We start from the raw sequence: 14,388 nt of genomic DNA, 5'->3' as shown, positions 1-14,388 counted from the left end.
AAAGCCACGGCGAACAGCCTCTCTTTAGTACAATTGACTTTCCAGTGCAATTAACTTTTAGCATAAGGTTTTTAATACAGATTGTGTTTTTTAATGTAGATTGTTTTTTATGCAACATGTTGTACATATTATGTGCTTATTATTTACTATAAATTTTATTCTGATACAATCCAGCTTGAACATATGTTTGCCTGATATTGAGTGACGCCCAATCCAACTTATTCCTTTTATGCCTACAATGGGCCAACTAGCTGGCCGGCCACCCACTCCGCATGCAGACAGACAATTCTACAGCAGTGGAGTACCTCATCCTTCAGGGAAGAACGTGTAGTCAGGCAGCTATGGCGGGGACCTCCCTGTTTTTCAAATGGGTGGAGAGTCATGTATCAGGTGTTCACATTCCCAGCATGGACAACTGGCTCACGGATTTCCCAGAGAATACACAGACCTAGGAGAATGGGTGCTTTATCTGCAAGTCTTTCAGGCGATTTGCAATTGTTGGGATCTACCAGGCCTCATAGCATCCCACATCAACCGTCAAGTTCACCGCTGTTCTATTCTGCAAGATTCGGGCCAAGGGTCTTCCCATCGTCCTGATTTCTCCAGATTGGCCTTATTGGGTCTGGTATGCATCCCCAATCACCCTTCTAGTGGATCATTCCTCTGCAGCAGGATCTTCTCTCCCAATGTCCTTTTCTTCACCAAAATTTACCTTTGCTGTGTTTAATGCCATGGCTGTTGAACCTGCCATTCTCAGATCCCCTTATTCAGACCATGATCAAAGCCAGGAAACCAGTTTCCTCTCAGATCTACAGTTGTGTTCAAAATAATAGTTTTTGGTAGAAATTATATTTCTACATGGCAAGGTTGCTTTCCTAGTTGCAGTCACCTCTGTCCGTAGAGTTTTGGAACTGGTGGCTTTGTCTTGTAAATCCCCCTTCTTGGTGCTCCATCATGATATGGTCATCCTCCATCTTGTGCGTTTCTTTCTACAGAAGCTGGTGTTCCCCTATCATGTTATAAAGGGTATTGATTTGCCCTCATTTTATTAATCTCCAACTAAACCCAAGGGACAGGCTCTCCACACTCTAGATGTGGTGCGAGCAGTCTGCACCTGTCTTTCGGTTATGTTCACCTTTAGGAGGTCAGACTCTCTTTTTATTGTCCATGATGATCCTAGGAAGGGTATGGCAGCATCTAAATCCACCGTCTGCTGTTTGATTTGTCTTGCTATTTCTAGTACTTTCTTCTCTAAAGACCTCTCATTCCACCCGCTCATGGGGGCCTCTTGTGCGGTCATCACTAAGCTTCTGCTCTTTAGGTGTGTAAGGCTGCTACCTGAGAGCCCAGTACCTCCCCTGTGCACTGCTAAATGTCTGTGACATGCCTTGGCCAGCTCATCACAGTATATAGTAAGGGCATTGACTTCACTATACTATCAGCAAATGCGCTACGCCGCTAGCTCAGTCACTGCGAGATCATGGCGCGCCACAGTGATGATACCAGCTGCAGAGACATAGGTGGAGATCTCACCCACCTTATAGTTTGTGGATGTGACAAGGTATGTAAGCCTTAAATGGGTGGGAATTGGCAATAAAAATGTTTGCTGGAGAGGCCTTGTGGATATTCCAAAGGGCTTAAATTTGCCCACAGATGTCTCCTATTTTTATTAATATGTTATGTTATCCAGGTCTTTGAGACATGGATGCAATACACTTGCCATGGTGTTTTCTTTTAGGCTACTTTCACACTGGTGTTTTGGCTTTCCGTTTGTGAGATCCATTCAGGGCTCTCACAAGCGGTCCAAAACAGATCAGTTTTGCCTGCAGCGTTTTGCTGTCCGCTTAATGAAACTGAGCCAAATGGATCTTTTCTGGCACACAGTGTAAGTCAATGGGGACGGATACGTTTTCTCTGACACAATCTGGCACAATAGAAAACGCATCCGTCTCCCATTGACTTTCAATGGAGTTTATGACGGATCCTTCTTGGCTATGTTACAGATAATACAAATGGATCCATTTATGACGAATGCATGCGGTTGTATTATTGTAACAGATCCGTTTTTGCACATCCATGACAGATCCGCCCAAAACGCAAGTGTGGAGTAGCCTAAGAGTAACATGACCCCACCCTGAGCTTGATGCCAGGGGCAGGTCTTTTTCTTTTAATTTGTGTTTTTTACTTTGTATGCAGTAAGCTACGACTAATGATGTAAATTTAGCCACATGAAACACGTCGGCTGCTACATTTTTTGTCATGTTTTTGGTTGTCTTACGCTTTTTAAGAATGGAATAGGATTATTTTATGTTGACTTTCATCCATTACTGAACTGGATTTGACCACTCACCACTCCTATCTCATCTGAGGATTGCTGGTAATCAGTTACACAAGGTCTGGTGAGCGGAACAAGTCAATATTGTTGTTTCAGTATGCAGCTTTATGCCTACACAGTTGCATACAGTCCCGTTAAAAAAAACAAGAAAAAAAAAACAAGAGTACTTTTTTAAAATAAACAGTTGTGTTTTGGTTGTGTGAAGGAAACAACAATCAGGATATGACTGTAGTATTGTGTATTCTGTAGGGGTGAAGCTGCTTTGATGAAGGGTCTTGGTAACATCCAGGTTTCCATCAGAAGTATTTATAGTATGCATGTAAAATGCAAGCTTGGTGTAACTGAATCACAAAGAGATTGGTAAAAGCAATCCAAATGATCAAAGTATTAGAACATTTTATGATCTCAATAGTAACAGTACATTTTGTGGTATAAACCTCTTCCTCAGGTACAATATGACACATATATCAAATTTCATGATCTCATTTACCAGAGGGAAGAGGTTTGTACCTCGAAACAGGACATTCTTTTGCACAAGTTTGGCAAACCGATACATCAGATATATACATCGGGAGTTTTTCTTTGCATATAAATGGAGCACTGGTGGACATTTATTGAAAATTGATATTCAAATCATTTATTTTCATAGATATGTGATGATCTTTTGTCTGGCTTGGATAGTGCGACTCTAGGTAAGTGTCAAAATTCATAATTAAAATGTGAAACCCAGAAATATGTATTACTGGGTTTGTATATGCTTGGCCTCGACTGTTAGCTCTGCCTTAAAGTGTACCTATATATAGAGGCTTTACAGGCAGGTACTGACCTGTAAGGACATGTATATAGCATATTGGCTGAGATAGAAACTTCCTGTTTATCTGCACATATCTCTTTGTCTGTGTGTGTCTCTACTTTCTCAGTCAGCACTTGCTTACTCATCCCTCCTTCCCCTGTCCATTGACTTGTATTGACATGTGTAAACTGATGCTGATGCTTCAGTGAGCATTTAGTAAGTGGGGGAGGCAAACATCTGACAACAGAATAACTAGACATTTCTCACTGGTAAGATATATTTCAACATTTCTTATGGTAGCTTGTAATATTGATTTATGCCAGTTGTATGAAAACCTAATCACCATGTAAGGTCCTCTTCACAAACATACACTTTTATGTCTGTGTTTTAAAATATATGTAAAAAAATGTTTTAAGCATTTTTAATGTTTTGTGTTCTCATTTTGTAAAGATGTTTTTCCTGATATTTTGTTCTTTATAGAAACCTATGGAGAAAATTGCTAGTAAAAATTCCATACACAGAACATACTATTTATCATCTGGAAAGAAAAATAGCAAAAACTTCCCTGTATAAACATTTGTGAATATTACACAGTGAATATTAAAGCAGTTTTTTTAGGCCAGAAATGGAAGCAAAATGAAGGAAGGGGGTATGAAGGAGAGACTGGTAATTTTTTATTTTGCATCCATTACTCGCTTTGACTTAAAAAAAAAAAATTGCTGTATAGAATAGAATGTGAATCTAGCCTTAGGGTATAGTCACACACAGCAGGTTAGTTGCAGAAACTTCTGTGATAGTCCCATATATCTAAATTTAGTTCGTAGAAATACATGCACATCTTATAGAAACAACCTAATTGCTGTAATGGTGGCTCTTGCCCACCACAGTCCCGCACCTCTGGGCGGACACGGGGGGCCTTGTGACTCAAAACAACAGTATTTCCAACACTCTTCTGCTTAAAAAGTACAATTTTTATTCAGGGCAATGTTAAAAATTTCATAACCGCATCAGTGATAAATAAAACCTATGTGTTTCATATGACTTTGCTTACGCCCCGAGTCTCAGTGATGTAAAAGATATATATGCCAAATTTCAAGAAGCTTGGATAATATTTAGGGGTTGCACACATTGATCACTTTTATTACTACTCTCACTCCTGTACCTAGGAGGTTGGTCTAAAAACGAGTTCAGTTTCAGTATTCCAGGGGCTCTGCATTAAGCAAGGTTGATGGCAAAGGCAATATATGCACTTAAAATTGTCTTCTTCACTAAAAAGTTTATTATTCCTCAACGAGAATTGAAAGGGATGAAGCGGGTTGCACATTTTGTCAGCCTCATGTGGCAGGCGCAGCACTATGAAGTGCCTTTTGCGCTGTGGCATTAGAAGAATTTTGGTATCTCTGACTTTTAGTCTAACCAGACTGTCTATTACTCTGTAATTCCTCTAGTGCCGTTCTATGGAAACAGTAGGTTTAAAGAGCACACCAAATGCTTGAAATAACTTTTTTATTAACTTCAACTTTTCTTCATATAACACTGCCGCCTCCGCAGCAGATAGTCCATGTACATAACACGTGTTGAAAAGATATCACAAAATGGTGGTATGATTAAGATGGTGGTTCAACTGTTCAATCTTGTCATTCAACATAAAATGGTGGATATATTTCTCTCTTGAGTATCTGTACTCTCACTTTAAGTTATTTAAGCACTTTATAATCTCTCTGAGAGGTATATCTGAGGTCTAACTAATAGTTCTGCTTGCAGTATGCAGTTTGTATTTGCAATTATAGTTTGCAATTGAAGTTTGTTGGAACTGTAAGTAAACACACATAACCAGTTCAGTATACAGCTCTAGTCACACTATTAACATCATAACTGTATTAAATACCTATTTTGGCCTCTTTGCTTCCATAAAACTGAACTCTGGCTGGATCTGTGTGTGTTCAGCTCCTGTCTCTGGTGACTAATGATTCTAGCAGCTCCTGTTAGGGGAATTCCCAGACAGGCTGTGTGTGAGGCTAGCTGTGATTGGTGAAAACTCTTGCTGGCTGTGATTGGTCCAGACTTTTGCCCAGTAACAACAGATTAACACTATGCTTTCTGTTGTTTTTGCTGTGTCACTGAGCTTACCTTACACTATAAAATGAATCTTAAAGGCATATTATCTTTTTCTGCTTTTGTTAAAACACAAAATATAAAAGTTATATGACATCCAAAACATGATGTCACAGTAAATAACTCTGCTTTTGTCTTTAACACATAAACATAGGAACTGTATTAAGGTTATTAGCAGGTTTAGCTATATACACATATAAGTTATACTAGCAATCTAGGACAGGTCTTAGCTGGCCAGTTATACCTCATATATGTTTGCTTTTTGCACGAGGCAATTGTAAGTCGATGGGCTCCAAAGAATGATTTGTATATGCTACAGCTTCTGAGCACTTACCCAGATGCAGACGTCAAAAAAGTGCTCTCACAGTTGCTAAGAGACACCTTTGGTATCTGTCAGAAACAAACGTAGGATTGGCTTTTTTGGACGAATGTATTACTCAGGCTGTTAAGGAAAATATGACAAAAAATTTTGAAACCAAACCTGCAAAGAAAAAGGAAATGAAACGATTAAAGGGTAAAAACCTAGTTTTTGAAGGAAAAGACCTGAGCCATTTAGTTACTAATAAAACAAAGACGTTCTTTGAATTTTTGAGATCCACAACGTGACAGAATACTGCAGTGATTCTCTAAGAAGCCATGTGAACGCTTTTAAGGTGGTCAATGTTACAGCAGAAAGAGGAATTGCTCTGATAAAAAAGTTTATCAAATCGGTCAGGGACAAACAACAAAAACAATTCTTGTTGAGGGTAGTCGAGCATCACAGAAAAGTCATCACCAAGCTAACAAAAGAAGGGATTGCATTGTTCAAAGTTGATTAATATAACTGTTAAGGGAAATATGGCTTTCAGCCAGAACCTCATCCTGATGACCACACAAATATGCCTAATAATTGGACCCAGTGGTATTCACCCATTCAGTATGGCCAGTAGCAGTGTGTCCCTTGTTAGCATATCTAAGGCAGGAAGGGCACATTGTGAAAGCAGTTGAACAACATCCTCTTGACCAAGAGATGGGGGAAGATATTTGGGTGTTCACAGGGTGGAGTCTATGGTGGGGGGGCTGGGACACAGGTCATATAGGTGAAAGTTGGGAGTGGGGCTGGGGCTTCTCTTCCTGGACACCGATGGAGTCTCTGTATGTACATGTACTAATGGTCAGGTACTGGATGTGAGTTGGTTAGAAGAGTAGATCCAGTAGACTGTATATTAGTGGACTCTGGATATACTGTATATACATACACATTATTAGCCACATTTGCTTAGCATCCAGGGTGGACAGGAACTGAGGTGGCTGTGTGTGTGGTGTCCTCTATATATTGTGTTATCTGTATCTTTATGTATAATGTCCATTGCTTTGTCATCTATATGTTATCAGTAAACTACTTTTATATATAAGTATCTGCGAAGGTTGTGTGTTGTTCCTGGGGTATATGAAGGACTGGAAGAGGTGTAATTATACACAGAATAATCGGGGCAACATGCTAGGAATAGAATAGAAGGGATGGAAAACGGAGATATACATAAATCTCCATTTTCCAAGAGGCAAAAACTCCCTCTTCAATGGCGAGCTAGGCCCAAATGTTTTAATTGATCTCTTTTAGGATATACTGTTGAAATTGCTGTTATACTGTGAATTTAGGTTTTTAAACCTGGGAGATTCGGACAGGTAACACAGTTTCATTGAGTCCTAGTGTGAGTTCAATTAACCGGCGCATGCGCAATATGAAAGGCTGTTCCTCTGCCCATAATGGGAAGAGCAATGCGCCAGTTCCCAGCCCGCCGTCCTCTGGTGCCGCTCGTGACATCCGCCGGCTGGAGGTGTGTTTTTCTGGGCACATCGCCCAGTACCGCCCCTGGGCACCTTCAGAAGATCATTTGCATAAGTTTAAAAAGTGTTATTTTCATGATCTGGATGAGGGACACAGATCATGAGGGTCAATTGTAATGAGGGTCAAAGAGTCTATAACCTGATCTGAGCGGTCTAAAATGCTCAGATTAGGTGAAAGACTCCCTTTAAACCCCCTTAATGACCAGACCACTTTTTACAATTCTGCACTACACTACTTTCACGGTTTATTGCTCTGTCATACAACTTACCACCCAAATGAATTTTACCTCTTTTTCTTCTCACAAATACAGCTTTCTTTTGGTGGTATTTGATTGCTGCTAAGATTTTTCGTTTTTCCGATATTAATCAAAATAGGCCGCAATTTTCTCAAAAAAAGTGTATTTTTAACTTTCTCTGGTTAAATTGTTCAAATATAATGACATTTCTATACAAGTTTGTGTCAGAATTTATTGTGCTACATGTCTTTGATAAAAAAAAAATCCAATAAGTGTATATTTATTGGTTTGCGCAAAAGTTATAGCATTTACAAACTATGGTACAAAAATGTGAATTTCCTCATTTTGAAGCAGCTCTGACTTTCTGAGCACCTGTCATGTTTCTTGAGGTGCTAGAATGCCCAGACAGTAGAAACACCCCACAAATGACCCCATTTCGGAAAGTAGACACCCTAAGGTATTCGCTGATGGGCATAGTGAGTTCATGGAAGTTTTTATTTTTTGTCACAAGTTAGCGGAAAATGATTTATTTTTTTATTTTTTTATTTTTCTTACAAAGTTTCATGTTCCACTAACTTGTGACAAAAAATAAAATTTTACATGAACTCGCCATGCCTCTCACAAAATACCTTGGGGTGTCTTCTTTCCAAAATGGGGTCACTTGTGGGGTATTTATACTGCCCTGGCATTTTAGGGGACCTAAAGCGTGAGAAGTAGTTTGGAATCCAAATGCGTAAAAAATGCCCTATAAAATCGTAAAGGTACTCATTGGAATTTGGGCCCCTTTGCGCACCTAGGCTGCAAAAAAGTGTCACACATGTGGTATCCCCGTACTCAGGAGAAGTAGGGCAATGTGTTTTGGGGTGTATTTTTACATATACCCATGCTGGGTGAGATAAATATCTGTGTAAATCACAACTTTTCCCATTTTTTTATACAAAGTTGTCATTTTACAGAGATATTTCTCTTACCCAGCATGGGTATATGTAAAAATACACCCCAAAACACATTGCCTTACTTCTCCTGAGTACGGCGATACCACATGTGTGACACTTTTTTGCAGCCTAGGAGCGCAAAGGGGCCCAAATTCCAATGAGTACCTTTTAGGAGGACATTTTTATACATTTGGATTCCAGACTTCTTCTCACGCTTTAGGGCCCCTAAAATGCCAGGGCAGTATAAATACCCCACATGTGACCCCATTTTGGAAAGAAGACACCCCAAGGTATTCCGTGAGGGGCATGGCGAGTTCATAGAAGATTTTGTTTTTTGGCACAAGTTAGCGGAAATGGAATTTTTTTTGTTTTTTCTCACAAAGTCTCCCTTTCCGCTAACTTGGGACAAAAAGTTCAATCTTTCATGGACTCAATATGCCCCTCAGCGAATACCTTGCGGTGTCTTCTTTCCAAAATGGGGTCATTTGTGGGGTGTTTGTACTGCCCTGGCATTTGAGGGTCTCCACAATCATTACATGTATGGCCAGCATTAGGAGTTTCTGCTATTCTCCTTATAATGAGCATATGGGTAATGAGATTTTTTTTTCCGTTCAGCCTCTGGGCTGAAAGAAAAAATGAACGGCACAGATTTCTTCATTCGCATCGATCAATGTGGATGAAAAAATCTCTGCCAAAAAATGTGCAAAAAAAAAAAAGGAGGGGAAAGGCGTCTGCCAGGATATAGGAGCTCCGCCCAACATCCATACCCACTCAGCTCGTATGCCCTGGCAAACCCGATTTCTCCATTCACATCAATCGATGTGGATGGATAAATCATTGCCAGAATTATTAATTTTTTTTATATAAAATGTTTGCCAAAGCATATGAACACCGCCCCTCAGCTCATAAGCCTCGGCAAACGTATCTTTTTTACTGCAGAGGAGAAATCTCGTCTTGCAGCGCCGCATACACCGACTTTGTGTAATCTGACAGCAGCGCAATGCTTCTGTCAGAATGCACATCAGTGCTGCAGCTGGTTGATCGCTTGGTCCACCTAGAAGGTAAAAAAAAACAAAAAAAACAGGCCGCAACACAATAAATTTATTAACATTAACTTTATATAACATTTGAACAGAACATTAACTTTTATAAACTTTATTGATCTTTTGGAACATTAACTTTTTTGCTTACCTGTGATTTTTTTTTTGTTTTTTTGTTTTTGCCTTTAGAGGTCAAACCTCTCCTACCCCATGGGACAATGTGCATAGCGCAAATCGCCCAGAGATGTGACGAAGTACATTATGCACTTTGTCCCAGGTGAAAGGAGAGGTTTGCAGCAGCTCTGTGTGAAAGGGCCCTAAGACCCCTGTGTGCCTGTCCTGTTTCACGCAATCCCTAAACTAAGTGTACCTGTGTGTGGTACTTCCGGAAACACTCCCCTAAGCATAAGGCAGGGTGGTCAGGGTAGTCAGGACAGAAATAGCGGGTGTCACGCCTTATTCCACTCCTGCTACAGACACAACATCTTTTTCGGGGTGACGCTTGGTTTGAGGTACCAGCAACGACATTGGGGAAATTTCGCTCGTGTAGATGGCTCACTACACTGGTGGTTGGGGCCACGGAACCTCCTGGATACAGGAGGTTCTCGATGATCTCTTCCTGAAATTTGAGGAAGGATCTTGTTCTCCCAGCCTTACTGTAGAGAACAAAACTATTGTACATAGCCAATTGAATTAGGTATACAGACACCTTCTTATACCAGCGTCTGATCCTGCGGGAGAGTAAATAAGGAGCCAACATCTGGTCATTGAAGTCCACCCCTCCCATGAGCAAATTATAGTCGTGGACTGAGAGGGGCTTTTCAATGACACTGGTTGCCCGTTCAATTTGGATTGTCGTGTCTGCGTGAATGGAGGAGAGCATGTAAACGTCACGCTTGTCTCTCCATTTCACCGCGAGAAGTTCTTCGTTACACAAAGCCCTCTCCCCCCTTGCAAGATGGGTGGTAACGAGCCGTTGGGGGAAGCCCCGGCGACTAGGTCGCGCGGTGCCACAGCAGCCAATCTTTTCTAGAAACAAATGCCTGAAGAGGGGCACACTTGTGTAGAAATTGTCCACATAAAGGTGGTACCCCTTGCCAAATAAGGGTGACACCAAGTCTCAGACTGTCTTCCCACTGCTCCCCAGGTAGTCAGAGCAACCGACCAGCTCCAGGGTCTGATCTTTACCCTCATAGACACGAAATTTGTGCGTATAGCCTGTGGCCCTTTCACAGAGCTTATACAATTTGACCCCATACCGGGCACGCTTGCTTGGGATGTATTGTTTGAAGCCAAGGCACCCGGTAAAATATATCAGGGACTCGTCTATGCAGATGTTTTGCTCAGGGTTATACAAATATGCAAATTTGTTGCTGAAGTGGTCTATGAGGGGCCAAATTTTGTGGAGCCGGTCAAAAGCTGGGTGGCCTCTGGGACGAGAGGTGCTGTTATCACTAAAGTGCAGGAAACGCAGGATGGTCTCAAATCATGTCCTGGACATGGCAGCAGAGAACATGGGCATGTGATGAATTGGGTTCGTGGACCAATATGACCGCAATTCATGCTTTCTTGTCAGCCCCATGTTGAGGAGAAGGCCCAGAAAAGTCGTAAGTTCGGAAACTTGGACGGGTTTCAACCGGAAAGACTGGGCATAAAAGCTTCCCGGGTTGGCGGCTATAAATTGAGTGGCATACCGGTTTGTTTCTGCCACGACTAAGTCAAAGAGCTCCGCAGTGAAGAGCATCTAAAAAAAAAAAACTGTGCAGATCCGATCTGAGCTGTCTCAACCCGAACTCCAGACTGGGCGGTGAAAGGGGGAACTACTGGTGCAGCTGAAGATGGGGGCTGCCAATCAGGGTTTGCCAGCACCTCAGGGACTCTAGGGGCTCTACGGGCCTGTCTGTGCGGTGGCTGCGACGGGGGAACTACTGCACGTGCCACCGTACCAGCTTCAACTGCCCTTCTGGTGCTCGCCACTTCACCATGTTCTACGGCAGTGCTGGTACTAGGTCCAGGATGGGCTGCGCTGCTGGTGTATGCCTCACCACGTAATCCGACAGCGCCAGCCCAACTCTGCTGCCCTTGAAGCGGATCCTGCGCAACCTGTGGTCTAGCAACACGGGGCCGGGTACGCCTGGTGATATCAGGGACCTCAACCTCATCGTCCGAACTTTGGGTCAGACTGCCACTGCTTTCTACAGGTTCATATTCTGACCTGCTGGATTCGTCAGATGAGGGTTCCCATTCCTCATCCGACTGGGTCAGAATCCTGTAGGCCTCTTCAGAAGAATACCCCCTGTTTGACATTTTGGACTACTAAATTTAGGGGGTATTCTCTGAGACTACCCAAGAAAAAAAGCAAGCCTGTCTTACAAATTGGAGGCTAGCGAAGTACAGGAAGCCGCTGCGATTGATAAAAAATATCAAAACTGATTTTTTTATTGCCGCAGCGCTTGTGTAGTGATTGTGCACTGATAAAAAAATAATAATAATTTTTGTCACTGCGGCGGGGCGGGCGTGGGTGAATGCACGTGTGGGTGACCGATCAGGCCTGATCGGGCAAACACTGCGTTTTGGGTGGAGGGCGAGCTAAGGTGACACTAATACTATTATAGATCTAACTGTGATCAGTTCTGATCACTTACAGATACTATAAAGTACCAATGCTGATTAGCGATACGCTAATCAGCGAATCAGTGGCTGCGATGCGGTGGGCTGGGTGCTAACTGAAGCTACCTACCTACCAAAGGGGCCTAAACTAATCTAAACCTAACAGTCAATACTGGTGGAGAAAAAAAAGTGACAGTTTACACTGATCACTTTTTTCCCTTTCACTAGTGATTGACAGGGGTGATCAAGGGGTTAATTGGGGTGATGGGCGGGTGATCTGGGGCTAAATATGTAGTGTTTGGTGTACTCACTGTGATCTGTGCTCTCTGCTGGGAGCAACCGACAAAAAGGACCCAGCAGAGAGCACAGAAGCCATATAACACATTATATTTATAAATATAATGTGTTATATGGCTTTTGGTTCGTTTATTTAAAAGTCACCAACCTGCCAGCGCTGATCATTGGCTGGCAGGCTGATGACCAGCTCCTTCTGAAACTTTTGCCGACCCGCACTGCGCATGTGCGGGCCGAATATGCGCGTAATCTCGCGTCTCTCGAGATGACGCGCCAATGCGTCAAGGAGGAATAACCCGGCCGCCCGCAGGACGCATCCCTGCGTTAGGCGGTCGGGAGGTGGTTAATTACAGAGAACCTATTTAAGTGACGTTCCTAGGTTACTGACTGTTTCCCATTATAACCTGTGAGGTACTTGTTTATGTTTTGTATTTTTGGGTTTTTTATTTTATTTTTTCTCCAGTCCTTCAGTAGAATCTGCTGGTTGGTAAAAGATTCTTTCAGGAGTAACATACAGATCGCAGGGATAACTATGAGTGACAAAGCAGGACATGGGACTTTTGAAAAGTTAAGTAGATACAGTACGTTTAACCCTGTATTGCCTAGATCAAATGAATCTGTGCAAATGTTATGGGAATCTCTGGTAGATCAAGCTGATTCCTATGACAAATTGCACATTGCTAAGCGTGGTGTACTCAAACAAACATCCAAGCGCCTTCACATGCTGGCTAAGCTGATGTGCATATTTGATGATGCCATTAGAAAGCTGGAGAAGGTGGAATCCTTTGAAGAGACAAAGGCCCCTGTAAATTTGCATTGTTATTGTTGTGCAGAAGCGGTTAAACAGGTTTCTAGTCTAGAAACACAACACAAAGAAAAAGACAGTCAGATCAGCCTGCTGCAGTCTCAGTTAGCTGAGAAAAAAAAATATTATGCAGATGTTGATAAAGTTTTTATACAGCTGTATATGGAGATAACGGGCTATAAGGAAAAAGCAGCCTCTACAGAGGTGATAACTGCTGACCTGAGGACCGAGTTAACAAAGAGGGATGAGACAATTAGTAACATGCAGAAGACCATAACTGAGCTCTCACATCACTTCCAACTCACAGACGTGTCACAAAAATGCGGCAGAATTGCATTCGTTCCATAACATGGAGAGGATGCAATTTCTGCTAAAGATATGTAAACTGATTCCTACATATGATCCAGACGCAGATCCTTTCACTTCCTGTGATATTTTTGAGGGACATTGCCAGAAATTTTCTGTCCTTCGAGAATATCACATGGAACTGTTCAAGCTTTGGTTGCCTACACATCTTTTTCAAAGATATGAGGTCATAGAGAAAATTTCCCCCAGGAATGGCCTATTTCATGATGAGGAAGACAGGCTTTCCATCCTCATGAAATTGGTAACAGGGCAAACGGACGTCAGCCAAGAGGTCCTAAGTAACTTCAGGCCTACCATCCATGATGAGCCCCTGTCGCTTTGTGGAAGGTTTGAAGCTATGTATAGGAAGGTGACAAAGGATCATGGTGTAGGAGCCCCACAAGGTATGATACGTATGTTTGTGGAGAAGTTTCCATACCTTGATACTATAATTCGTTTAAATGCAGCTAAGGCTACTTTCACACTTGCGTTTGGGGCTCCGCTTGTGAATTCCGTTTGAAGGGGCTCACAAGCGGCCCCGAACGCATCCGTACTGCCCTAATGCATTCTGAGTGGATGCGGATCCGCTCAGAATGCATCAGTCTGGCAGCGTTCAGCCTCCGCTCCGCTCAGCAGGCGGACACCTGAACGCTGCTTGCAGCGTTCGGGTGTCCGCCTGGCCGTGCGGAGGCAAACGGATCCGTCCAGACTTACAATGTAAGTCAATGGGGACGGATCCGTTTGAAGTTGACACCATATGGCTCAATTTTCAAACGGATCCGTCCCCCATTGACTTTCAATGTAAAGTCTGGACGGATCCGTCTGAAGCTACTTTCACACTTAGAATTTTTTCTACAATATAATGCAGACGGATCCGTTCTGAACGGATCCCAAGTCTGCATTATATGAGCGGATCCGTCTGGGCAGACCCCAGACGGATCCGCTCTGAGCGCTAGTGTGAAAGTAGCCTTAGGAGACATCACTGATTGAAGCAGCAATGGTAATAGAGCAGGTCAGGCAGGATTTGCTAAAGAGTCACAAATCTATAAAAAT

The 14,388-nt window shown here is 42.4% G+C and overlaps 1 protein-coding gene across 1 annotated transcript in view; it reads left to right on the top strand.

Moving 5' to 3' along the window:
- EDA2R (ectodysplasin A2 receptor) overlaps positions 1 to 14,388 on the top strand; it is a 235,331-nt gene that overhangs the window by 209,727 nt on the left and 11,216 nt on the right. The window contains exon 9 of the mRNA XM_040405782.1: positions 2,985 to 3,027. Within this exon, the coding sequence (XP_040261716.1) occupies positions 2,985 to 3,027 (43 nt within the window). The remainder of the gene's footprint in view (positions 1 to 2,984; positions 3,028 to 14,388) is intronic.

Source organism: Bufo bufo, chromosome 8, assembly GCF_905171765.1.
Source record: "Bufo bufo chromosome 8, aBufBuf1.1, whole genome shotgun sequence".
In the NCBI taxonomy this organism is placed as follows: Eukaryota; Metazoa; Chordata; class Amphibia; order Anura; family Bufonidae; genus Bufo; species Bufo bufo.
Note: the sequence above shows the minus strand (reverse complement) of the source record. Positions and strands in the feature narration are given on the sequence as shown.